Source organism: Glandiceps talaboti, chromosome 8, assembly GCF_964340395.1.
Source record: "Glandiceps talaboti chromosome 8, keGlaTala1.1, whole genome shotgun sequence".
NCBI lineage: Eukaryota > Metazoa > Hemichordata > Enteropneusta > Spengelidae > Glandiceps > Glandiceps talaboti.
This window is the reverse complement of record NC_135556.1, coordinates 26,367,474-26,393,077: the sequence shown is the minus strand read 5'-3', so window position 1 is coordinate 26,393,077 and position 25,604 is coordinate 26,367,474. Positions and strand designations below refer to the sequence as shown.

The following is a 25,604-nucleotide window of genomic DNA, read 5'->3' as shown; positions in this document are numbered from 1 at the left end:
TCATTCAAAGACAGTGTATTTATAGTAGGGTGGGGTATTTTTTGACCTTAGTATTCAACACACAGCCACACTCTGTCAGAATTATGAATTTTACGACTATTTGACATACTTCTATCACATGACAAAACACTAAAAGCTGAGTATGGTCACAGTTTGTTCTCCATGACAATATACCTTCAACTGAAGTTATTTTGAACAGTACTACAGTAACTCCTATACCATTGCAGCGGCATGGTGTGAACAACATGGTTTGTTTCCCAACGTCTGTAGGGTAGCACGATACAAATTAAAATGAATGGGTATTTGTAATACTTGTTCGCTAAAAGAAGAATATATTGTTTAAGGTTGAAAGAATTATTATTATTATTATTATTTTAATTCTTAAAGAACGCACTACACATACGTCTCAGTGCATTGTACACAACAAAGTAAAACACCAAAACAAAAAAACACACACAAAATTAATGTTCAAGAAACAAAGGGAATTAAAATGCAATCAATGCTGATAAAAAAAGAGATCGAGGTAAGAACATATCAAAAATAGTCAAAGAGCAAAAAATTAAAACAGAATTCATGTCCAATTCATGTCAAATATTAAAAGCCTTGGAAAAATAACATGAATGTACCTGTAAAATGTGAGTTTAACAGAAATATTGCACAAAAAGATGTGTCTTCAAACTGCGTTTAAAACAAAAATTATGCTGTCCTTGTTGTCTAAAGTTTTGTCAAGTTAAAATGAAGTATACTTAAACCATTAAAATAAAAAGAATAATTAACATAGAAAAAAATGACACGATTTCCTGTAGGCAAACTGACATGAATACACTGCTTAAATCTTTACCCAAATATGTATGTATCAATATGATACAAACTTTAATAGTACAACAGATGCTGATCATAAATTCATATTTTTAGTTTATGTTTCTGACAACGGAAGCATTCAAATTCTCCTGAAATGTCTGATGTTGTGTTTGTATCCACTCAAAATGGCAGCAAATAGACCCGTTTGTTTGCATGTTAACTTAGTAATATTTTGTTATTAAAATTTACATGGATATCCGACAGCTCTCTTGTAAACGTTGCTCAACACATGACTCCATGGCCAATATATCGAAACAATATACTCTTTTAATACAGGGAATGTGGATATGTAAATTCAACAGAAATAAGAACTTTAAACAGGACGATACATTAGGAATAGACTTTGGGGAACACGGGTAGAAAATAATTGAGTCTTTTTTTGTGTGTGACAGGAAGGACTGAATGATTGATTGGCAAGTAAATGAGTCCGTGGAAACCACAGTTACCTTTTAAGTATACCATATTTTGGTCGTAGAAACAATCAGTAACAGTCATGCTCTTGCTACACAAGACAAATACGGCAAAAGAACCGTATTGTACTTAAACAGTTAGTTGGCATTTTATAGCGTCATGCAGGCACCCATATGGAGTAAGTGTACTCTATTAAACACAATACCAATGCTTTGAAATGAACAAGACGGATACAGTCAGATAATTGCACATATAAATTCCCTTACCATAGTAATACATTGTCAAAACATACTTTTATTTTGTATTGTGTTCTGACATTTTGATGTATTACTCAATACAAATACCTGAAGAGGAGGACATATTTCATGGAGTCTTGTTTCGAGCTCCACCGGCCATTGCTCTGTAATTGTCTCTACCCCTGACTCGATGTTCAGCTAGGAGTATGATGATGGAAGACATCACTAAATATACAATAGTGATACATATGATGGGGGCCATGGCCAGAGGGGACTTGTACCCTACTATTCAAGTCTTGACGCCAGTTAAGATGTTCCGCAGAGTATGGGTAGCAATGGTTCGTTGATTCTGTAGTCCATGCGCTGATATATGAAAATAAAAGAAAAACCCGTTTTCCGCCCATCTAGCATGTAAACGAATTTCACTGAACATGTAAATGTACGTAACATGTATTACGTATTAAAACATTATTTTGAACGAGAAAGATTGGTTTACTTTTGTGAATTAAGAACAAGAGTATAACACTGACGAAGCTCGAAGCCATTCTTTTAAAATTTAACTGAGTTTTGTTAGAAAAGCCCCAAGGAAAAGTTAGAATACATTACATCAGTAACGATTTCAAAGCACCGAGTTGTGCAGGAAAAGATAGCAAGAGTTGACTTATTGCTACATCGCTGTATCTTCGTCGTATAGTTCAGTTGGCTGAAAAACAAAGAATCATTAATTTTCCTAGGATGTGACACGGAGACCGTTCTGATCACTCATTGTCTCCAGAAATATATGATTCAATTAACCAAAATAATTGGATTCCGGTACAGGTTTACAGACGAATGTCAGTCTTGTCTCGACTGCCTTCAGAGGCGCTTCAATATATTTGACGAAATAAATGGACGTGACAAGCTAAAAACGATTGTGCATAAATTATGCCAACATGTAGCTTTCAGAGATATAGACATGTTTATTTTCCACTCTTAATGATATAAAAAGTAAGGAGAGTAAAATGTAGACCACGTCATGATTAACAACATGCCATATTTGGGGTTATTTCAGATATAAACAAAGGAATTCAATGGCAAACATTAAAATCCTTTTTATTCAGGAATATTAAACGCAAGATCATAACTATTGGATATGTGGCTGGAAGGCACACAATATGGTATCGAGTGACCGACCGTATTGATCACTTCAGGAGTTATTCTCATATGTAGGTGTTAAGTGCTTTCAAAGCTAGTAGCTGATGCCGCTCGGCTTGTTTTCAGAAGTTTCCCCTTAACACGTACACACTACTGTAAACCTTTTTTCGCTAAAAACATATTTTCGCTAGTTTCGCTGGAAAAAATGCAAAAATAAGTGGCAACTAAAATAACTTCTTTTACATGAACACAATGTACTAAAAAAATAGTCTTTGAGAACTTGCTGAAGACAGTAAAATCGCAAAATTTTCTAGTAGCGAAAATATCTAGGTTTACAGTATTTAGCTTTTTTTACCGTTGAACAAAAAAAATTACGTTTCCAGTTTAAATTTCTTAATCTCGTCTGATTCGATCTCTTCAGAAGATTATACCGCTTGATTAGTTTCATGTATTTGCTCTAATGATCTTGAAGTGTATGGATTGTTGCATTAATGTGTTTTATTATTGACAACAAATCTTACCTTTTAGTGAATACATTGCAGTGGAAGGGTTAGTATGTTTCTATTGATATTGACAAACTTGAAGTTTCGATCCAAGATCAAGAAAATCAGTCATATTTCGCTTAGGTATTATTTCTCAATCTGTTGTTATTCCATTCATCAATTTGCGTTCCGAATCGTTATTGTAAATCGTCTTATGTACCATCGTAAAGTAACCAATGAGATGAGATGAGATGAGATGAGATGAGAAAACTTTCCGACACAAGACTCTGAGAATAAAAGACTGAGTTGTGGCTTATTTACGAGTATGGTGGCAAGTGTGATCACCCAAACTATTTTACTGTTGTAAAAGGCAAAAAAATCTCGACTTTTAAAATAAACACGTGCAAAATAGGCGTTGATGGAAAATACGTACTCCCATTGTTGTATTACAAGACTTCTCATTCTGACTCAAGACTTTACAGTATAACGAAATAAAATGGGGGGGGGGGGGGCACGAAATGCAGGGAAATAGGTGGAATGTGATATTATGTATTGGACTGTCAGCTCGACAAATTGAATGGCAGTAAATTCAAGTCAAAGAATTGGTGCTTTCCACGACTTTAACAGCCCGGTGTAATCACGGCAAATTATTTTCATTACCATTACATGGGATTGAAAGCAGACAAAGCCCCAAGTCTAGGCTTTCAGCTGTGGTTAATATACGCTTCAATGGACTAATCCCCGCTCGAGATCGTCTACCCAAGCATTTCCCCCAAAACTTCTCTCATTCCAGATTAATTTCCCCTGGAAAACCAAATGTACCGAACATAAGCCGAATGGAGAACTTGTAAGTCGCGTCCCATATCTCGTCACTGAGATTTCAGATATGGCAGGTGCAATCGTTACCATGAGCGTCTTGAAGATGATACGGCAGGTGCAGTCGTTATCATGGGCGTCTTGAAGATGATGAGGCCACGATGTTTTGTTTGTACCGTACCCCCTGTTTTATCAGCATTGTAAGATGTGGGTTTTACCACTAGATGGTATTTCAACTACCGTTATTTTTTTGTTGTTCCAAAGGAACGGAAGAGGGAAGATCGAGGGGAAGTACAGTCATGATTTCTTTATGTACGTGAGTTATCGGTAGTAGTGACTTTGTCTTCATGATTTGTGAGTGATACATTGATACTTAAAGGAAGACAAAGCAAACCACCTCCAATGACAAAACATTAAGGGGATAGTTCTACTCAAGTAGAACGGAACAAAAAACATCTCTTGAATTCCGACTAACTTTAAGCCAAAAGAAAGGGCGTGTCGTAATCCCATGAATACGAAGTTTTACATTTTGGCGATATAGGACTGTGCCTCTTCAAATCTGTGGGAACGAACGTCATCGGTACATGCACAGTCACAGACATTTTGTTGTTGATGTCTTCACTAAAGTATAACTCAACCATCGACATAAAGCATGCTAAAAAATATCGTCTTTCTGGAGAGCGATATCGGTGTGTCATTTACATGTAATGTGTCATTCAGCTATAGATATTAGCACTTATTTATTTGACACAAAAGGGTTCACAGTTCGTGACGTATTTTCAAATAACAATATCGTATATATTTTCTCATATTCTCACACTATTTAACTTCTAATAAGCACATTTTGTAAAGAAATTGGTGTAACTGTAATCCTCATCAGAACGTGCATGAACATACAATTGAAGGTCAGAATAGTTTGAAAAAAACCCGATAATTTGTCTTTCCGATGTTAGACAATACCCCTTATTATTATAAAAAATGCTGGGGAGGTCGAGCACGTGTAATTGGATGATATTCATAATTGTTGTATTAAATATATAGGTAAATGACTTATTCTTATGGAAATTGGGTTCAGTTTAAGCAATCTCAATAATTCGGTCATTCTCTTTGTTTTCTGTGATTACAATTTTACCCTCCAGCAAAGATAATTATGAAAATGAAGAAATGTGAAATCGTTAAATATTGACAATGAGCCGGAATGATCGGTTTCATGATTCGTAAAGACCATTCAAATTGGTATTTTTGAATGCTTCGAGGGTTTAGTATACGTTTCCAGAACACACAATGACGATACGTCGCCGTGTGTATAGGAGGGACGGCTACAGCCGGCTGTATCATTTCGCAGGTCGTTCCCGCAGTTATCGAAACCATGCTGTATGTGTCATTGTACTGGATCAGTTCAAAAGAGAGTTTAAAATTGAATTTGGAACGTGATTTTATCAAGATTACGTGGAATTAGATATGATTGGTGCCAATTTTCCACAACTTACAGTTGGTTGAGCGTCAAATCTAGTTTGTGTCGATGATTTGAAAGTGTGGGTCTGTTGTTCACAGGTGGAACGTACATATGCTAAAAACGCGTCGCGTTAACCCAAGAGATGACCAAGAATGGAGATGAGATTTTTTGTGCGTTCTTAAACGATAAGTAGAAATCCTGTCACATTTATACGAAAATTATGATGATATTTCAATGGTTAATTTCAAAACAAAAGCTCAAACAAACAAACAAGAACACAAACAAACTAACTAATCGATACGCAGTTGTTAGAGCGGAAACAAGTACCGTAGTTGGCTTCTTCCGAAACGCGTTCCCGGCGAGGCTTTCATTAAAGAAATCTGACAGTCATTATGTTCTTACCAACAACGTATTCAGACAGAATTTTCTGATAGTGTGTTCTGAAAATGCGATTTATTAGTACAGGTACCACGACTGTGTACTTTTGTGAAGATGCTGACACTCAAACAATAGCATATGGGGTGTAACCTGGCCGCTGAAGTAGTAGTCTTTGCGGGATATAGTACTGAAACGTTTCACATCTACAGTGATTGTCCAAACTGAGAACGCAGATTTGTATGCATGTGTAAGTCGTGGAAATCCAAAGTGTGTGAATCTAAATGTATACATTTTTGAAAATTTTCCCGGTTGGTAATTCTTTGACGTACATTTTTGTTGATTTCGCCATGTTATAACGTTTCGATATTCAAGTTCAAGAAGACCTGCTCCAGTAATCACGCCATGTTATTGTGCTCTAGGCTACCAACCAGCCAGCGAACCCTGTAACGCGTTATTTTCAGACAATGTACAAAATGTACACATCGGGTAACGCACCATTCTAGTCTTTCATCCTTTTAGAGGAGAAATTGTAGTCGATTTGGTGACGCCAGTTTTAATACCGGATTTATGTAAAGAGCTATAATTGACAGACTGGATTCTCTAGACTTGGGAAAGTATTTGGGAGAAGATGAGCGTGAAATTATTCTGATTCAGATTAGTAAATACTCTCCGATGGAATAGGACTATGTTTTATAGCTCTCTGTACTGGTTGATACCAAGGATTATTGTTGTGGAATGAAGTTTACATGAAGTCATTGTATTGACTGTTAATGAGGTGGGATTGTTACTTGCCCTGTATATATATACCTGTACATCCATATCCATACAGTGACATAAGTACCATGCTGTATATTGAGGATTTACTCAGCGCAGATTTTATCCTGACGTATCTGTGTGTGTGTGTGTGTGTGTCTGTCTGTGTGTGTGTGTGTGTGTGTGTGTGTGTGTGTGTGTGTGTGTGTGTGTGTGTGTGCGGTGTCATAATTGACGTTTAGTCCTTGAAATCTTGTGTAGGAAGACATTTATGCAATTTAAAAAAAATATTTACCTTAACGAAATAGAATCTTTATTCATTTTCATCATTTGTCGATGAGAGCCATCTTTTTAAAAAGTTTAGACTCGAGAAAAGTGTATTATATACAAACAGAGAGAATGGTCCTTTTACATTGAGTAGAAAACGAATTTCACCCGGCGGTGATGAAATAGTCATAAGATTTATGGATGTCTTACCATTCTTTCACCTTTACTTTCCATGTATTACACCAAGGTCTACAGTTTAATGGAGAACACATAAGGCCCAATTCGGATTGGGGTTCAAATTTAGGTGTGGAAAAAAATCGTCTCGCAGAGTGATAGAAAAAGTTGATCAAGATAAAAAACATAAACCTAGTATGTAATCGTTATGGCTTTACCGATAAGACAACCCTAATGTAAGAACCTGAGATTAAAACCCCTGACCCTCATATATTAAGGCAAAAACCCAGACAATGAAAATTCAGAAAAAAAATACCTTAGCGTATATTCAAATAGATTACTACGAATGTGTCTTTGTTTTCAACTCAAGTTCTGAGTTATGGTTGACAGTTGTACTTTAATTGTTTGGTTTTTTAAAAGAAGAACTTTACCAATGGATGTTTTATCATCTTGATATTAAATGACGCAGTGGAACAGAACCAGAAATGTTACGCTTTAAAAATATTTTAATCCACACGTTCCAATGACAAACATTCTAAACAGGAATCATTCAGATACGGGCATGCATCAACTGATGTTTGGTACATGTATTAGAGAATTATGGTTCGTAAATTTGTGGGAGGGAGGTGGAGACAAAGAGAGAACCAGTTGCTGTCTACAATTTTACCGATTTTTATAGACTGCATTAAATTCTAGGATACTAGGCGCTTTATAAATTTAACCGTTTCATTTGAACTAGTGTATTCTAAAAACGTGAGTCAATCGTTTCAATTTGAGTCCACGAGTTTTAGAGAGGGATTTATATCTGTACCATAAGAATCCCTTCATAGAGCGAGAGATATATTGTTATCTGTTAATGGGTTTTTAAGTGAATTTGACAAATTTTCCATCAGCGTCCAAAATATTATCTTATTTTTCCATCACATGATGATAAATAATGTATTGCTAGTTACGTGTATCATTTGAAGTGCACGTATTTTACATTGCGATTTTCACGTGTCGTTTCATGATGGGCCATAAAATGCATTGTTTTGGTGTCCTCGGAACGTGGTGAAATTCAGGGCGTATTGTTGCCATAACATTGTCATAGAAACAGTGAACAGTTTCTGAAGTTGTCATTTGTATTTCATTGTCATTTTCAAGGAAGTTCGTTTCTATATTCCCGGCATACCACCATCATACACCGTGTGTGCTGAACGGAAGCAATGCGAATGTAGTTATCCACCGATAAGGACACAGCACATCCTCTATGGTGTGTAGCACTGTCCAGTGTAACGCACCGGCAAACAAAAACAATTTATATACATTTTATTACCTGCATGCCTGAGCAGTCGTCACGCCAAACATGATGAAGTTATCTACATATTTCTGGCACATAAAGATCGATAGATACCTACTACACCTAGAAACCCGGTCTGTTAGGGTCAACGAAAGGGAAATGTGCCTTCTGCACTAGCACAATGAAATTTCAATGGACGTAGATTCGCATGATTCCCGGGTATGCAGTGTTTACCGGTACCTTGCGTAGTAAAATTTGTATGATTCCAGGACAGTGTTTACCTCAAAGGTGATACTATAAAGAAATGTGTAATATGATGTGTTGGTTTTACAGTCATCCTGAAACAACTGATAAGGAAGAGTGGATATCCTGAGGGATATCTCCAATAGGGATACTATAATTATTTCACTGCTCGTACTTACTCCCTGGCGGGGCTCGTATAGACCCACTACGAGTTAACTTCGACCCGGACAATATGAAAGTATTCAATAAAACGTTGAGTCAGGTCGTATTTAGCAAAGAGCGGCATGTCCCCTTGCCTGTAGTCTAGAGCGTTCTGTGTTATGTTAATGTATGCATTTATTATATTTCACAAATATATGCATACATTTATAATAATAATAATACATGTAATAATACAACAATAGCATGGCGTTGGAAGTAATGTACCAATGTCATTTTCCACAGATGACATTCAGACAGGTATAAACAATATTTACACAAGTATGTATTTATTTGTGTTTTTTTGTCGATTTGCTATTGCTCTATATTGGTAGGAGATAGGTTGTAGGAGATAGATCACAATGTGATGAGCTGTACTTATTATCTGTTATCATGTAGAATTATGAGTTGTGTGAAAATTTATACACTATACTGTACTATGTACAAGAAATAACATACAGTAAAGTGGTTTAGATTCAGCGGAACAATGTTTGTATTCACGGGTTTTTAACGACACTGTACCACCAGGCAAAAGTCATAGACGGGTGTTTTACAACACTACATCACCAGGCAAAGATATGGTTGTATTTCCACAGGCATTGGGTATAGTATGGGTTGTATTTCTATGGGTTTAGCAATGCTGTATTGTGAGGGCGAAGATACAGCTGTATTTCCACAGGTTTAGCGACTTGGTGCCACCAGGACAGAGTGTAAACAGTGAAGGTAGTCCCGCTATGTGAAGGATTCAGATATAAGTTTAACCGTGGCACCTGACACTAGTTAGTCAATACACTTCAAGTTGTCATACGGCAATGTCTCTTTAGGAATAAAAATTTTACCACCAACTATTGCAACAAAATAAATATTCCAACAACATTTTAGTTTTAAAATACCTTTACATTTGAAAACAGTACACATTATAAGTACAGGCTCAATTTTTTCTACAGTCTGACAGGGGAAATATTGTTGTCATAAAAGTATCAGAATCAATCTAGAGGAACTCTTTTTTATGCAGGTAATACGGTCATTTTGGAAAGTTACTTCAATAATTCATAACATTAATATCTTAATTTTATGTGAAACAGCTTCGAAAAGTTTATATAAAAAGGGACAGTAACTGGCAAAAAGTCGGGCCGGTTACAATAATATGGGTTTTACTTGGAAACAAAATCACCCCACGACAGATATGCATGACTGTGTAGTTCCTCTCCAAGCAGGTGAGCGTGAAAAACCCGTGGTCTTGTATGCGTGACAGTTTCATTGTCAATTCATTGTCCTTCAGTAAAATTGTATATGCCAATAATACCTATGAATTTCAAGGCAATAATTAAACAATATTACCGTGACGAATTGAGAGAATGTTGTATTTGGTTTTAATTAGCCATGTTAGTCAAAGACAAGAAGTGATGTCCTGACCTCGTGTAAAAGTGCGGCAACTTAGCTCGGCTACTGACGGCTTGCAGCTCGTGAGCGCTCACAACACAGTTGACTCGCATAATGTATTGATACGAATTTTAAACTAATGTGATTTTCAGTTGTCGAAAAAAACAGTTTATTTGCAAGTGAACAATGTAAGCTGGCGAAGTTGAATTGAAGGGGTTCATAGTATACACGTTTTCTAAATAGAACATTGGCAAACTCTGTGTTGAGTACGTATGTTTCACGATAGAGAAAGCCCCATATTGCCCATATCAACAAATATGTACTTTACGAAAACATTAAAAACGGATGTTTTAGTCTAAGAGAAAAATTTACAACCAACTCAAATGTATTAATCGCGTATTGTATGAAAGCGATTTTACGTTCCCTTTATTGGATTTAGAACCATAACGTGTAAAGTTGTCCGTCCACTTTGCAAACATTCGCATTTCGCAGTTATTTCTCGCTTGTGTGGTTTACCGTTTATAACGAAGCACTATTCACCGTTGGTTATTAAATCATCGATATTCAAGGAAAGCTAAAGATTTAACTTGTTTTGACGTGATTTGAAAATACCCAACTCATTATACTTGATGATAGCGTTTGGGTTTATACTGTAGCCGGGCTTGTTGACAGACGTCCCCGCTATTGTGTCATCATATCGTCGTCGTTATCAAACGAATGCTTTTGAAGTGTTTGCAGTGTGTAGAGTGGAGCTCCTTGCATCCATGTATCTACCACTTAACAGTTCAGTGGCGTAGACGCAACACCACATTTGTCTATAATTCGGTGCATTTCACCGGAAACACATTGGTATATCATCTCATGTCCGACTCCTTGTATCCTTGTGGTTTGTTTGTCTTTTCCCGTAAACATTTATTCAATCCCACCAAGTAGTCACTAATTTTAGCCCATGGCGGAGGAATGAGACGATATATGTCAGTGGAATGGCGATCAGATATGAAGGGGACGACTGTTTGGTTGTCTGCGACCTCACATCCTAATTTACTTTCCTAAAATTATGTATAGCAAAGACTGTAAATAATATTTGTGAAAAAAAGCGTAATTTTTTTTCATCGTAAACTCAAGCAACTATTTTTTTGTGTGTGCAAATCTTCCCAATATTTTTGTCAAGTGTTGAAATTAGAAAAGGTAGACAAACGACATTTTATCACCTATAGTTTATATTGTGTCGTGTTAAGTAAGATACCGCCCATTCTGATAGAGTTCTAATTTTAGATATTTTACATGGAATGGAATAGTGCATGTATTGTTTGTCTTTTGATGTGATATTGAAATACGATTTATCACCTTTAATTGATAGACAAGATAGTGCACATCACATGCTTTGTTCGTTCAGACGTTATTCATTTTGAACGTAGTTTCACATATAAAAATAATCTTTATAATAAGAAATTATCATTTTTTACACAATTTTAAATCAATCTAAGATACATATTTGCAATTACGTTGGTTTGATAAACGGCTATCGGTAGGGTATAAAAGAAAACTTTGTTTCCGTGGTGGACTTGATGCGTTCGAAGTCGCCGTATATTTAACAGTACTGTGTGGTGGAACTTTTACAACGAAAGGTCGAATACCGAAAATAATAATTGATTCAGTCACAAAAATACAGGCTAGTGTGACCCTTTTTATGAGCTCAGACGAAAACTGTGGACGTTAAAGTACCACACTGTGGTTATAGACGTTGTATGGTAAGAGCGATGAGCACTTCTGAGCTGTTCAAGCAGTCGTAAATTAAGAATTGAAAACTGTGAACGTCCAAGAATAATCTAAGTTCGTAACCGAATCAAAACCATAAACCTTGAAGTGACGTGTGTATTTTTCTTCAATTTACTGCTTGTATTTCGTGGTAGGGTAGTAAGTGAGGTACACATGATATAAAACAGGTTAAAGCTGTTGACGGTTGTACTTGAAACAATTCATATTCAACATTCGGCACGGGTATACGTTCGCAATTCGCTCTCCATGCTGAGTGATTATAATTTTAACAAGCTGTTGTCGCAGAGACCAGTTTTAATATTGTCCGTAAATCCTCAGAGTTTGCTGTACATTATTAGTAGTGTTTAAACACACATATGGTGTAGCATTGTGTATATTTCAGTTCGACCTCAGCCAGGAGTCAACTATAGGATAAAGCAAGTCCCATTGTGTAAACCCGTTACATGTTGATTTAAGCTTATAGCATTGTCTACCGACCACTCATCCGTCTATTATTTAGTCATTAATTTTGTCAACAGTTTGCACATTTTACCTTTCCTATCGCACGGTTGTGTAAAATGATTAGGCCGAAAAGCCGAACATGTGTGCCTATTCTTTTCGAATTGAAAATTGGGTTTACTCAAGAGGACACACGTGGGGGATAACCGAATATGGAATTTTTCCTTTCAACGCACAGTGCGGTGATGAGTTCTGGTTTAATTGTCAACTTAGCCGTTGGAGAGCGCAAATAAACGTACATGCAGTGTCTGGCTTAATGACTCGGACTTTTTAAAACCGTCAAATAATGGACAACTCCCTTTAGTCGCTAAATTAATGTTATTTATGTCGAAAATCCCCAAAATGTGATAATACTAGATAATTCTGTTTGCCATAAGCAATGCTCCACGGGTTTGGTTGTAGACTGATAACAAGTTATTAAGATAACAATAATAATTACTGTTTTAATTTTCAATATCATTTATGAAATGACATTCATAGCCTACAGTAGACCACCATCTATATTTAGATATTAATTATACTATACAGTGATGAATCCACATATGTGAAACCAGCTGAATTGACCTGCTCGTCAGCCGTTGCACATCACCACCTTAATGGGGTGTTATTGCCCCAACATCTGCAGTATTATAAAGTAGTAACCAGTTTCAGTATGTTTTCACGTCTTTGTATCTAACACTGAAATTATTAAACTCGTTAAATGTTGTCATTTTACTCGTTACGATGCAGGACGTTTCGAAAAGAACGAGGACATCAGACACGAAGCTAATCGAAACTGTGTCAGGATGTCTGCATTATGGCGTTGTATACGATTTAGCAGTAAAGCATCGACCAAGCGTTTGCGTTTGTTCTGTTATGTATAGAAATGTGCACGAAGCAAACGAAATTGTATATATGTTTCCGTTAGAAATTTCCCCTGATCGTATGCGGGAAAACGAAAACATGCGACATATAACATTGTGACCCGCTTTCTAATATTATACCAATAGGGAGTGTTTGTCATATTCCTATATAAACCAGTATCGATTAAAATGGGTAGGAGTGGTATTTAATATCTACTAATAGTAATAATAGTCTGGGTTATTTCATACATGTATTAAATATGGATAATTTTATCTAGGATAAATAGTCGCAAATTATATAGCAACCGGTATACATTTAAATTCAAGAAGATAAACAAACGGGAACCATCACGTTACCATGCCGAATTGCAGACACATTTTAAGCTATCCATTTTCAGTTCTAAAGTACATACACAGTCCACTGTTATGAGTAGCAATATTATACATTTTGTTGTTTTAGCTGGTATGTTATACCCAAGCCATGCGTGTTGATCGTACACTGTTGTTATGCTATGCCTTAATATAGAGATACAAAACACAATACCAACGCATCCTGTCATTCAAGGTCGTGGTCTTTTCAGGTTTTTAGCCGTCTACCTAGTGTAGTCCCAGTGGATTTCAATAAAATTAACATCCTAATTTATTAAAACAATGCACATGTGGTGATGTGTTAGGTGAGAGATATAAAGAGGGATATGTGTAGAATTGTCGACTGCTTATGATCATTTAAAGGGCTTAATATCCGACGTTATGATAAGGGCGATTCAGTGTACATCAAAAATAGTCATATCCATTCAGACGCTTGAAAAGCGCATTTGGGGGCAATCATGTATTTCATACAATAACAACACCACACACTTTCATTTTCCCTTACCATTTTGAGAATGTATTCTTAGCGTTAAGATTAAAATTTAAACACGTCACTTTAAGAAATATAACAGTTCTCTTACATCGAAATACTTCAAGACAATAATAATAACAAACTCTGTCAAATATGGCCAAATATTAAATAATGAAATGATTATATATTGACTTCATGGTATTCACAATGCAATAAAGTTTGTCTGAAATAGGTGGATTTTTTAAATGTCCAGTGTTATGCTAAAGTCCTAACGTGACAGTACTTGAGTGAGAGTTTCAAGACATTTTCAGGTCGTGTATAAACCTGTGGGAGTTCTAATTGCAGTTGTTTCAATGTCAAATTCTCCTAGGCATTTACAAATGGAAATGTTTTTTCGGTGTTGTTCGAAGACACTTGGCTCCCATGCAATGTAAGTTTTAAAGCGGGTTTGTCATTACACACGATTGTTCTATTTATGTGACATATTCGTTCTTAGCTTGTTCTCTATCAGAACGACCACCGCGTTGTACCAACTCTTTAGTCAATGTGTCCCTAAATATTTCAGTGTGAACCTCATAACTTTTCCAGACTTTTGGTATTCGTTAAAATTTCCCTGGCTATTCTCCAGGCTTGTTTTGCAGCATTGTCCAAGGAGGAGTGGCTCTTGCCCTGGAATAGATCAAGCCCATGCAAAAAGAAATGTGGGCACTTACGACTTTGTAAACACGAAATCAGTTGTAGTAATATACCGTTTATTCTGTCTCCTAAGCAGCTTTCGTCCCAGTCCATTTCTCTTGGATGTTTTTCACATTCATAAAGCAACAATGTCTTCATGTGATAGTTCTGGACGGGATGGCCAGCGAGGTCTAAATGACGATCGCGTAATGTCTTTAAGACGCTCAGACACTTCTTTCGACATCCCCCTTGCAACAACTTATTTTCCGCTTCCGCAAACGACAGTACCCAGGCATCTCCTTCGGCAGATGACTGTTTTCCAGCCTGGTGAAGACTTTCTTTTGACTGGAGATCAAATCCTTCAGTTTTTACTTCAGCAACAAGGTTAGGTCCGGGCCAGGGAATGTGTGGAAGTGGCCAATGCGATGCACTGCGTGGCCAAATACCACCACACTTGAAAGCTGGCGTGATTTGCACGACGTATCGCTCTCTTATTCGCAGCTTTACTTCCGTGGTGTCGGCAATCATTTTGACTTGGTCTCGATACTTGCACTTGTCCACGGCCTGGGCGACTAGAGTCTGGAATCGTGATCGTATCTTCCGAGCAGATAGGTAACCAGACGCTGTGATGAACTCAACCCATAGAGACATGCTACGTTTGCGACCGTCGCTCAGTTTGAGTACTGCACATCCAGGTATAGCACCATCGTCGACAAAATTAAAGACTCCCATTTGATTCAGATATAATACCACTTCAAATTCGGTGGGAGAAATTACTTCCAACCCGTCATATCGTCCGTTTTCATTTTCGACCAATGAACTGATAAACCTTGGCTCTTGCACTTCAACTTCCTTGAGAACATCAGTAACCACTTTACAGACTTCTCGCAATGTCTTGTTAACGTTCGCCTTTCGAGCAGACACTCTTTCGTTTATATACTTGTTCAGTTGGAATAGGAGTTTGGACTGTGCTGCCATCATGGCTAACAATATTATTATTATTTTCTGTAGATGATAGTATAGTAGCCAGCCGCGTATTGCAGCAGTTGACTGCTTGTATGTGTGTACTGCGTGTAGCCGTGGGGTCTTGGTATAGCGGTGTAGTACTAGTAGTAGCCTGTTCGATGTTGTGTTTGATACTGACTGAAGAACACCGGTTCACTAACGTTCGGCATATGTCAGCTGACTTCCATGCATACAGTTCGCTGTCTGTTTATCTTTCCATCGGCCTCGTATAAGAAATGTGTCAACGAAAAACAAGTTCTCCTGACACGTCATCTGCACAATTACAACTGTCAGCCTTCTACTACTGAACGGATAATTATAGAGGGAGGCCAGGGAGTTCAACCAATCAGCTTGGGTTAGCCCGCATGATTTGCTACCGTTCATCAACTTCGTTGTGTGCTCAGTAACATGGCGTCCGCGAAGCCCCTCCCACCACGATAAGCATGTGATCCTGCTAGCAGACAATCAGTGACAGTGGGGTTTCCAGCGCACCTTTAGCACTTTCGCTCGTGCGATTTCGGTTCGCCCTGCACACACTCCACTTTACTTGAATACAAGTTATGCAAGCTCATTCATAACACACGTAACATTTAGTGAGAGGACAACCACTCTTTCACGACCAGTCATGAAAAAATGAAAGCATGTTTACATTCCGCATCACCGTTCATTAACTTGTAAGAGTATACCATAAATGAACCTGACTAGAGAGAGAGAGAGAGAGAGAGAGAGAGAGAGAGAGAGAGAGAGAGAGAGAGAGAGAGAGAGAGAGAACGTGGTTTAAAAAAATACTGACATGTCAGAATAATCATTTCTACCGTTGTTTGTTTTGAATAGTACTGAGAAAGAAGGAAACTAAAACAAGTGAAAAGAATTAAAACAGTGGCGCAATGAAAGTTTTAACGATACGAAGGATAGCACGAGCAGGAAATTATCGAATTGTTAAAGAGTACTGCCACTTGGAGACTCTCAACTGTGAGGGTTTATTTATTTGTCTATTTGTTCAAGCTGAGTGGGTGAATGTGTAAATAATAGCCGTGACTATTATGGTGGCACATTATTGGTTTTTCACACCTCGATTAAAATCAACAAATTCTTTAGTAAACACTAGACATAAATAACACAATAGCGGCATACCGTTAACTCATTGGCACCTTTACGTTATCTCAACATTTGGCGCGAAAATCCACTACCCAGACGCAGACGACAATTTCTCAATTGGGATGGTTGGTGACGACCTCGCACTGTTCCCTATCCTCAGCGCTGTTTACGTCTTCGATTTTCTGTTATTAAAAGTCTGGTGTGTAGAAGATAACAGCGATTATAACCAGCTAACACACTGCACGACTCGTTGAAGATGCAAAATTAGAGTAACTTTCTGGTATCATTGACCGGTATTGCGTTACGGTACAAGCATCAGATTGCTCCAATGTCACATAGCCGAGACTGTCTGACGACAGATAGCTCAGCAGGATCACAGCAGTTCTCGTCTGCCCGCCCATCTCCTCGAGGCAAGAAAAGATCTCGAGACGAGAGCAAAGCTTCCCAAACTTGCTTAAGCGTGGACTATGGAGTGTAACACTAGCATGTCAGCGTTTGAGAGGTTTACCGATGTGTAAGTGCGATTTTCATTGTTTGTGGATTGTCCACTTAAAGAGGTTGAAGTGCTTGCAGTAAGGTACACCGCAAACAGAGATGCCCGCAAAACGATTCACAGTATCGAGTATAGTACAACATAGTGACATCTGTCTGCATGCCTCGTAGTAAGGCATTTCTTGACAGGATAACTTGAATTTATAAACGTTTCTGATTAATTTCCAACGAATACTGACCTACAAATTTTGAGAATTGTTGCTTGTAGTTGTGAATGTACAAACTTTTACTGCAAGCAATGCATTTTTTGTCGTTGCTTCTGAACTGTCTATCGTTCATCTCTTCAGAATATTTGTTTGAGACGTCTATTTTTCATGCTTAAATACCGTGTCACTCATTATCCCTAATTAATTTGTTATCAGAAGTAAAATCTCTGCTATTACCTTATCCCGTCTTACGCCCAGACATGACTAGCGGCGGCTTCGTACAGAACAGTCCTTTCACTGACGTTGTCACGTCGTGGCGCCCTCGAGTTTTCACCCATCGAACGTACAAAAAGTTACGATAATTTCCAAATTTTAGAACGAAAATTATTACATTTCTTTCTCGGAATGAAAGTGGAAAACAGTACAAATGGTATTTAGGCTATGGGTACAGTTTACCAAGATATTCAGCCTAATTATCAGAGGCAACGTTTAGTGCGTGCTCCAGGGTCTAACGCTTCTCGTTGCCAAACTGTCTGCCCATCTTTTTGAAGTTTAACGTCTCTCCTCAGGTTTTAACCTTTTGCGTTCTAGATTCTATTAACTTATTGTATAGACCACGGCTCCACTAATCCCCACCATAATCTGTGGACAAATTTGTCGACTTTTGTCTAGTTGTATTGCTATTGTACTTTAATGATATTTAATAGGTTTGAATGATCCCGTCGTTGGGGGCTCTCCTTTGTTAACATTGCTTCTGTATTGTTGGGACGCATAAAGACTACCAGACAGACCGACTGTATCCCAACTCCAAACTGCCAGGACTTTTCTGTCAATAGCTCTCGAGAAAAAAAGTGTGTGAATTATTTGATTCTCCCTCCAGAATTCGGAAACAACAAATAGTGTTGATTTGCTTGCAAAATGGTCTGCAAATTACCAGTGTGAACACAGTCCAACAGGTTGGTCAAATAATGGGTGTTTATCATTTTATAACTGTCAAGGGTACCTCAACGGGAGTTTCTTTTCTACTTTACCTTTCATTTCCATATACTCATATACATTTGATAAAACTGACCAATAACAGATAGACGGTTTCTATGTATGTTCCTTTTCCATACAAATTGAATAACAGTCCATTGAAACCAAAGTTCAATAAAACTAGTCAATCAGAAGACAGACGTTTGGATATGTGTCCTATTCTTAATCAACTGAGAAAATTACTTTTGTGCCCATTTAAGCAAAAATAGCAAACATTTTTGTGCATTATTTAGTCAAAGTATTTTGTACTTTTGGGTGGGCATCTAAGCCAAATACAATCATAACAGAGGCTTTTTTTCCATTTTAAAAGAGTTGTAAACAACTGTATCCTTCTTGAGCTTTTTGAGTATATCAATAGATCAGAGAAAGTCAGATCCTTCTTTTGTATTCACTTTTTGTCTCATTCCTAAGAAATAGCACTACTAGAAGTTTGTCGGCAAATCTTCATAGGGCTTCTTTAGTAGAATTAGTTTATTAGTTTGGTAAATTAGGCCTCTGAGGAATTGTGATTTTTCTCATAGTGTATAAAGTTAATTGCTGATGTCTTTGCACATCTAGGAATCATTAGTATCTTTGGAACAGGCTTAATTAGTGACATCCGATGTGTTCCACAGCTTAGCACTGTCTCAAAATAAGCATCTTTTTCACTCATTCACAAAGAAAATCCTGTCAAATCTGGCGTCACTGGAACTGTTACTGCTCATTTAAAGTGGTCTGTTCTACATTCATGTTAACTGTCAACATAAACACAAAGAGCTTTGTTTGTCAAATTACCATGAAGTTGTCTGGAGTGTAAAGTTGCAATGGTAAAACTCTCCATATTTAAATAGTGTCTCTGTGTAATTTATTACAGGGCCTATATATGTGTACTGTTAAACATTTTTAGATTATGGAGTGTGTTGAGAGTCCTTAAACCTTGTCAGCTTATTTGTTGCTACTCAGACCCTCATTTGTCCACTTCTTAGATGTTTATAAAGAACAGTTTGGGGAGGAAGCAGACCATAAACAATTATCAGAGCAACCATCCAGAAAATGACCGTTTTATTACAGGGATGTCCCTTAGTCTTGCCTTTTGAAGGCACTACAAACTACTTAAATGACTTAATGCTATTAAGACCAGTGCAGCTTCCAGTTTTCTGTAGTATTTCAGTGATCAGTAAGCCTGTAATTACCTAGTCCGGCAATACTCCACAGTGCAGAGTTTCTTTTTCCAGGCTTTTAGTTCACTAGAGTGGAAATAATGCTGATAATCTCCCCCTTGTTGACAGCCCTTTCTGTTTCTTCTCTACGGATAGGACTCCAGTTGAAAGAGAGACCTTTATAAAGCTGAAAAATAGCTTTATTTTATTCATATTGTTGAGTTGTAGGACCAGCCCACCCTTGACTGCTTAGCAGGTGGTAGCCACATTGCGTTCATCACTATACTCTATGATACTTTGTAGTGAAGTGAAAGTATTACGTTTTTTTTTCTTCTGTGTGGATGTTCATTCATTCTTTTGACAGTTGATACTGTGGTTATTTGTTGTTGGTGCTTTCATATTTTACTACCAGTAATTGAAACAATCTTGGCTTATCTCTTTTATCCAGACAGTACCTTCAGGGGGTCAGCTTATCCCTTCTAGATCCACTCCCTGGGTAAGTGTATGCCGGAAAACTATATGTAATTATTTTAGGCAGTGGTGTACTTGTTTTTGTGAGCCACATTTCTTGACCAGTGGCCTTGGTTGGATGAATAGTAATTCTGATTTTGTGAAAAGTCAAGAATCTTTTGCCTGGCCTACTCAATTCTAGTTGCAGGTTTTCTTTGTGTTCAGTAGCCTTCACACACACAGGTATATCTGTACACCCCTCCCTGTCCTATAGTTTGGCTTTACGGCTAATTAACTCAGTGTACGCAGGTTATTTTTGTTGGTATATGTGATTAAGAATAAGTTACAGAGTCGACAGGGAGGAAGGAGACAGACAAAACCAGCGGTATTGACATCTCGGAATCAATTTTCATTGGCTGCCTAGTACCTAACCCCTTAGCATGTCATTTTACCCCTGCTTATCAGTGAAATTTTGTCTGATCTAGCGATTTGATAATTGATAAGTGCGGACGTCATACACCAAAGTATTTGCAGTCATCCCTTTGTGGTCTTCCGACAGTGGCGCCATTTCAAATTTAAGATGAAGAAAAGTATAAAAAGATAGCATGTCTGAATGAAAGCTGTGGCTGAGGCTCAGTGTGATCAGTATGATGTGTTCTATATTGTGTATGATAGTGTCACAACCTTTGTGGATTGTTTTGTTGGATATTGGAGCACATGTGGAATGGAATCATTGGAATATGTCTTGAGTTAATTGTAGCTTTCTAATCAGGGCGGTGATACGCACAAGTTCGTATTATGCCTCCTAATGCATTCTAATCCTTGTTTTGTGTATGCTAGACCCTGTATTAGTATGCTCTGACAACAAATCTCACCCATTGTTTCTCAGAGTTTGAACTCTATAAATAGGTACCGTAGTAATGCCTACCAATATCTACAGTGTTAGCGTTGTGTGTTTTTGATTTCATGGTCACAGCTGTGTTTTGTTGATAGGCGGCTAAAAAGTAAATTCAACCCTATCTCTCTAAAATAAATAAATTCACAGGGAACTATAAATTTTATGAAATTTCCCCCTTATTAGTCTAGAGTTCAAAAACTAAAAGATAACAAAGTAATTTATTTTCATTTTTACCACTTTTTGAATACAAAATGCAAAAGATAATATCTTACAGTGAACGATGAAAAGCTAAAAAAAAAAAGGTTTTCACATCTAGACCAACAGTTAATTTGTTAAAAAAGTTGATAATGCTTCATCTTGAACAATAATAAATATCTGAGATTTAGAAAATAACAAATATTTTGAAAACAAAATTTCCAGTTATGGCTACCGTGACTGTTGTTCTTTCTAGTATTTGTCAAGTAGTGTGATCATGGATATCTTACTTGGATCTTGTTGAAAATATTGTATGCTAAACTTCTGTGATTTAATAATTTGTAGGGATTCTATTCTCTACAACTTCTACTACATTGCTGATCTGTGTCTACGATAACTCTTGCCTGTATTCAGTGTGTAGGTGAAAGCTATCATAGACACACACCAGCAACATAGACCGACTAGCACTTTTAGGATGGACTTTAAAGTGGCCATATGGATGAGAATTTGGTATTTATTTTGGATTTTTATTAGCACAACTGAACTTGTTCAGTAGTGCTATAGGGATCGCCCGGCGTCTGTCTGTGTGTGTGTGTGTGTGTGTGTAAACAACTTAAAGTCAAAAACCGCTGAACCGATTACCACGATATTTGGTGGGTCCATTACCTTGGGTGTCTAGTTGGGAAATTGTTCAAATCAAAATGATCGCATCACAGGTGTGTGATTTGGGTCAAAAAATGTGATTTTTGGTCAAAAAACTTAAACTCAGAAACTACTGGGCAGATTGGTGCGAAATTTGGTGAGAACATTCTTAAGGGGGTGTAAAGTAAGATTTGTTCATGACGGTATGATTCCATCAGTGATATGCAAATTAGGGCTAAAAATGTGTCTTTTTGGTTAAAAATCTATAATTCCAAAACTACTGAGCAGATTGGGCTGAAATTTAATGGGAATGTATCTAGGGATGTATGGACAAAGAAATATTAAGCATACCATGATTCCATGAGTGATATGCAAATTAGGTGTAAAAAATGTTCATTTTTGGTCAAAAACTTATATCTCAAAAAGTACTTGGTCACCGAGTCTGAAACTTGGTGAGATGTTTCTGAGTGTTATTCTTCAAAACATTTTGACAAAATTGGCCCTAGCGACCATGACCACGCCCTTAGCAACAACCAAATGGCAGTATATTTTGGTCAAATAGCAATATCATATGGTAGGCAAATGAGTAAACATTCAAAAAATGTATGCAAATACCATAGCAACCATGACCACGCCCATAGCAACAGCCAAATGGTCGTGTATTTCACAAAGATAACAGGGATTAATAGACAATTGAATAAACGTTCAAAACATGTATGTAAATTTGCCTAGCAACAAGATCACGCCCATAGCAACAGCCAAATAATCATGTATATTGCAATGATAACAACAGGAATAGAAAGACAAATGAATATACATTCAAAAAATGTATGCAAATATGCCTAGCAACAAGACCACGCCCATAGCAACAGCCAAATGATCACATATATTGCGAAGATAACAATGGGGATTAATAGACAATTGAATAAACATTCAAAAAATGTATGTAAATATGCCTATCAACAAGACCATGTCAATAGCAACAGCCAAATGATAGCATATATTGTAAAGATAGCAACATGGTTGGATAGGCAACTGGATAGTCACTCACCAAATGAACACTTATTGTTAGCATGATAGCATTTTTAAAAACTGTACAGTTGTGCTACAACGCCATTGGCGGTATTTTTTGATAAAACAGCTTCACGAAGTTTTTCTACTTGAAAAAATAATGCGAAATAACATATACCAAGTCCATGTTCATAACTCAATACATTGCCAAAAGATGCAAAAAGTTTAAAAACTGTTTACACATTGCTTAATATTTTGTCGTTTATTGAGTTGCGAACATGGACTTGGTATGTTATTTCACATTATTTTTTCAAGTAGAAAAACTTGGTGAAGTTGTTTTATCAAATAAAAATCCAAAATAAATACCAAATTCTCATCCATATGGCCACTTTAAAGGATTTGGGTTAACATTTAGATGTGAAAAACAGTTGTCTGGCAGAGATATAGAAAAAGTTGGTCCTGAACACAAAAATGATCCTATGTGATCCGATTGAAATCCTGGCCTTTAAGTCTCTATTGGCAAGATAACACTAATGTGAGAACCTGAGATTGAAACCCTGGCCTTTAAGTCTCCACTGACAAGATAACACTAATGTGAGAACCTGGGATTGAAACCCTGGCCTTTAAGTCTCCATTGGCAAGATAACACTAATGTGAGAACCTGAGATCGAAACCCTGGCCTTTAAGTCTCCACTGACAAGATAACACTAATGTGAGAACCTGGGATCGAAACCCTGGCCTTTAAGTCTCCATTGGCAAGATAACACTAATGTGAGAACCTGGGATCGAAATCCTGGCCTTTATATTAAGACTCCACTGGCAAGATAACACTAATAATGTTAGAATGTGGAATTGAAATCCTGGTCTTTTAAGAGAGACAGTAAAGTCTAAAGAGTAGCAATAAACAGCTACTCCACAAATGATCTATGAAAATTTTGAAATGACAGTTTCAAGAAGAGGAAAGCAAATGAAGATGTGTCGTAGAGACAGGTAATAAAGTGAAGAAGTGACCTGTGAAATATAAGAGGATGTGATTAGTTCCAGTACATATTATCAGCCATCAAGTCAGAGTAGTTTTCCAGTTATGAAGCTCAAAATTGACACGGCAGTGAGGAGTCCCAGAGAGGTAGAATATTGATGAGTGGTCTTTTCATGCCTACAGGTATACATCTGAAGGCCGTATGAAGTGACGTTAAGTCACACATGTAGTCAGAGTTAGAGTTTGGTATCTCTGTAATGCTGTGAGGAAGGGCATTGTAGTAGTGGAGTAGTGGTCTTGGTGTTGTTTCCCAGCAGTGTTGGGACCTTGGTATTGAAAATGACTGGTGAACTCAGGCAAACATTATCTACAATGTGCTAGTCGTCAACGAAATTGCTAGTTTGAAAACCCAGGAGAAAATGACTGGTGAATTCTGAAAAAACATTATCTATGTACTGGTCTTCCACAAAAACACTTGTAGGGAACCCAGGTATTGATGACTGGGGAACTCAGGCAGACATTAATGAGTACAAAAACAACTATAAACATCCAACCAGGTTTTAGTTCCTGGTAAGTACAAATCATATCTTTTCAATCTGGTGATTTAGGCCCACTTTGGATTAGGATTCAAATCTACATGTGAAAACTGGTTGTCTGGCAGAATTATAGAAAAGTTGGCCCAGAACAAGTGAATGATCTATGTAATCCTTATGGCTGCACTGATAAGACGACATTGATGTGAGAACCTGGGATTGAAACCCAGGCCTTTAAGTCTCCACTGATAAGATGACATTGATGTGAGAACCTGGGATTGAAACCCAGGCCTTTAAGTCTCCACTGATAAGACGACATTGATGTGAGAACCTGGGATTGAAACCCAGGCCTTTAAGTCTCCACTGATAAGATGACATTGATGTGAGAACCTGGGATTGAAACCCAGGCCTTTAAGTCTCCACTGATAAGATGACATTGATGTGAGAACCTGGGATTGAAACCCAGGCCTTTAAGTCTCCACTGATAAGATGACATTGATGTGAGAACCTGGGATTGAAACCCAGGCCTTTAAATTGTCTATATATGTACACAGGTTTGCGGTTGTTTGTATTTATTTATTTGTACTCTTTTAAAGGACTTCCTATCATCAAAATTTATAGAAATATCTGATTTGGATGTTAGCTCTGCTGACTTTAATACATCTTTTATGTTGTACGTGCTGCGTTTTCTGAAGTCTAAATGTTTTCCACTGTACAACTGTAAACCACGCTCTGCAAAACCCATACCGAGGTTACAAAGGTCAAAGGTTACCGTGTGAATGGTGATTGTCCATCCTACAGGCATGTGTAAAAAAATGCACATATAAAATTACAAATTATACGATTAGCATAACCGATACTAAGTGAATGGTTATGGTAAACCATGATATTTTCAAAACTATGGAAATTATGTGAAATTTTAAATCTGCAACTGGTTTCCTAAATTTTGAGTATTGTTGAGTCTGGTGTTTCTCAGTTTATGTGTAAAAGTGGTGACAAAATGGATGTGAATGACTTTACATTTTATTCTTTCCGCCATGAAATGAACACACTTTTTTATCACAGTGTTATCTTCTTAGGGGTGAATACAACTTTTGAATTACAACAGAGGAAAAAATTGAAGCATGATAAAGATGGCGTTGCTAAACTACAAGATGACAAAATCCTCCTTGTATTGTAAACATGATATTTATTTCTCCTCTACAAAGAGGACAC

The 25,604-nt window shown here is 37.2% G+C and overlaps 2 protein-coding genes across 2 annotated transcripts in view; one reads left to right on the top strand and one right to left on the bottom strand.

The window, feature by feature from the left end:
• The window catches only part of LOC144438727 (neurobeachin-like), a 236,538-nt gene that overhangs the window by 143,048 nt on the left and 67,886 nt on the right, over positions 1-25,604 (top strand). The gene's annotated exons all lie outside the window — the stretch shown is intronic.
• On the bottom strand, positions 14,116-15,974 carry LOC144438861 (putative nucleotidyltransferase MAB21L1). Its single transcript, XM_078128062.1, has one exon. The coding sequence runs from the start codon at positions 15,685-15,687 to the stop codon at positions 14,605-14,607; it is 1,083 nt and encodes a 360-aa protein (XP_077984188.1). The 5' UTR covers positions 15,688-15,974; the 3' UTR covers positions 14,116-14,604.

Bases quoted from the DNA above. Each gene is read 5' to 3' on its own strand.
- LOC144438861 (XM_078128062.1), bottom strand. From the start codon at position 15,687: ATGATGGCAGCACAGTCCAAACTCCTATTCCAACTGAACAAGTATATA.